This window comes from Populus euphratica, unplaced genomic scaffold (genome assembly GCF_000495115.2).
Source record: "Populus euphratica unplaced genomic scaffold, PopEup_1.0 scaffold589.1, whole genome shotgun sequence".
Lineage (NCBI taxonomy): Eukaryota > Viridiplantae > Streptophyta > Magnoliopsida > Malpighiales > Salicaceae > Populus > Populus euphratica.
In genome coordinates this window covers 176,167-178,602 of record NW_011500089.1, presented here as the reverse complement: position 1 = coordinate 178,602, position 2,436 = coordinate 176,167, and the positions used below count along the sequence as shown (strand labels likewise).

General features: G+C 32.4%; 1 protein-coding gene across 1 annotated transcript; it reads left to right on the top strand.

The window, feature by feature from the left end:
* Window positions 1–1,348, top strand: LOC105109084 (actin-depolymerizing factor 5-like). Its single transcript, XM_011003675.1, has 3 exons — window positions 1–101; window positions 207–466; window positions 996–1,348. The coding sequence occupies exons 1-3, from the start codon at window positions 81–83 to the stop codon at window positions 1,144–1,146; spliced, it is 432 nt and encodes a 143-aa protein (XP_011001977.1). The 5' UTR covers window positions 1–80; the 3' UTR covers window positions 1,147–1,348.
* Window positions 1,349–2,436: the final 1,088 nt, after the last annotated feature.

The window sequence follows — 2,436 nt, the reverse complement described above, 5'->3', positions numbered from 1 at the left end:
TCATATACTCAAGCCCACCATACCACTACCATTTGTCTAAAGAAAACAACACAGTACGTCTCGCCTCCAATTCAAAAAAAATGGCAATGGCTTTCAAGATGGTACAGCAACATCTTCTTCTCTTTCTTATATTCCTTACCATAACATGTTAATAACTTTTCCTTACATGTATTTGTTTCATTGTTATGTATCTATGGCAATGACAGGCAACGACAGGCATGTGGGTAACTGATGAATGCAAGAACTCATTCCATGAAATGAAATGGAGAAAAGTTCATAGGTACATAGTGTTCAAGATTGATGAGAAGTCGAGATTGGTAACTGTGGACAAGGTTGGTGGCCCTGGCGAGGGCTATGATGATCTTGCTGCTTCATTGCCAGATGATGATTGCAGATATGCTGTGTTCGATTTCGATTTTGTCACTGTTGACAATTGCCGGAAGAGCAAGATCTTCTTCATCGCATGGTCCGTCCCCTTCTCTTGTAAACTCCTGATTAACTTATCATCACAGTAGGGTAACTACAAGCCACTTTTTTACCCCTCATCAATCACACGCAAAAATTACTGAGGTACGAGTATTTTAGGGCCGGGTTTGGATCTGCATCGTCCGCTTACCGTGTTAAGAAATTAACAACGATAACGATGGTTAATGTGGATCGTAATTCTCAAGTTTTCAAGTTTTAAGAACTTGGCAATCTTAGTAGGGGCAATTATTTTGATTTTGATCTTGATTAATTTGTAAGAACTTGTAGAGTTTTAGAATCAAGTGGCCTGATCTTGACCAGCGTCTCCTCCACGTCTCTAGACAATTAAAATTAGGTATGGCGTCAAAAGGAGACTTGGGTTTCACTTGTAGACAAAAAGGTTAGGTCAGTTAGGAAGTATAGTATATGTAATGATTCAAAATAATCCACCATGTATATGATTTTTCTTTGTTCGCATAGAGATTATTAATGGGTTGCTCACGAGTCTTGTTAATTTGGGTTAATTTCAGGGCTCCAACAGCATCGAGAATCAGAGCAAAAATGCTTTATGCAACCTCCAAAGATGGATTGAGGAGAGTTCTTGAAGGCATCCACTATGAACTCCAAGCAACCGACCCAACTGAGATGGGATTTGATTTGATAAGGGACCGAGCCAAGTAAATATGATTAGGGTTAGATAAATTATGTTCTGGCATCCTACTTTTATTTAATAACTCCGACCGGATGTGCTTTCTCGCTGTTACTTTTCTTCCTTTATCTTTTAGACTTTCCGCACAAATGTAAGTTGATGTCCTAATTTGTAATAATACTGTGTGTGTCGTACATGGGTGCTAATTAATTTGACGACAATAACCTTTTTTCTGATCTCTTTTAACATGGAAAGCTTAAAAAAGGCCTTTTAGTGTGATTATAATATGCTCAACACTTTAATTTCCACTAAAAGTCTGTTTGGTATGTATTGTAAGGGTTATTGTTTTTTTAAAAAAATTAAATATTTTTTAGTTTTTAAAAATTTATTTTTCAATCAGTATATTAAAATAAAAAAATAATTTAAATTTTAAAAGAATAAAATAAATTTTTAAAAAATATTTTTAAAGCATAAAAATAAATAAATTTGAATATGTAAGATTTAATATATGGAGTTCAACCAAGAAACTTATCAATAAAAAGTTCAACAGAACCAAGACGCTAGATTTCACAAGAGCTTCGCTGGAATTTTTCAGTATCAACCGTGTTTTATGGATCAAAACCATGTTGAAACGTAAATTTATTACAAGATTTCTCTTATTGCATCGGATAACGTTATTATATAGAAATCTAAAAGATATTGATATTTCAATGTCAAGTTGGCACTGTTGACTCACTCATAACATATTATGGACGCATTCTTCATGGGTTTTTTTCTTTTGTTTTTTTTCCATCCTTTCTTTTTGAGTTTTTAGCGGGTCAAATTGTGTGTCATTTTGTTGGGGAATGGCGGGATTGAAAGATGAGGAATGAAAGTGAAAAGACGGAAGAAATGGGTAATTTTAAAAAGCTTGAGCAAAATATTTATTATAATTCCTAGACTTTAAAATTATAAATAGTATGTCCCTTCAGTTTTTACAATTTAAGGAAAAAGTTAATTTTAGTCCAAATTTTATTTTTTTTATTTTTTGATCCTTAATTTGAGACCTGATTTGAGAGAAAATAAAAAGTCAGTGGAATCCTGTGCTAGAGAGATGATTTTTGTTGAATCCAATTTCGACCTTAAAACATAATTGGTACCAACTTATTTTATTCGATAAGAAGAAATTAAATTAAGTGTGTTTTTATCTTAAAATGGTTTTTAAAAACATATTTGAACTCGAATTTTTTTTTATTTCAAATTAATTTTGGATTTTATAATGATTTTTTGGGATATTTTAGGCTAGAAATGAGTCTATTAAATTGATTAAAATGTTTTTTTAA

Coding starts and splice junctions, on each gene's coding strand:
- LOC105109084 (XM_011003675.1), top strand. CDS start 81: ATGGCAATGGCTTTCAAGATG. Junction 102..206: donor TGGCAATGGCTTTCAAGATG/GTACAGCAACAT, acceptor TGGCAATGACAG/GCAACGACAGGCATGTGGGT. Junction 467..995: donor AAGATCTTCTTCATCGCATG/GTCCGTCCCCTT, acceptor GGTTAATTTCAG/GGCTCCAACAGCATCGAGAA.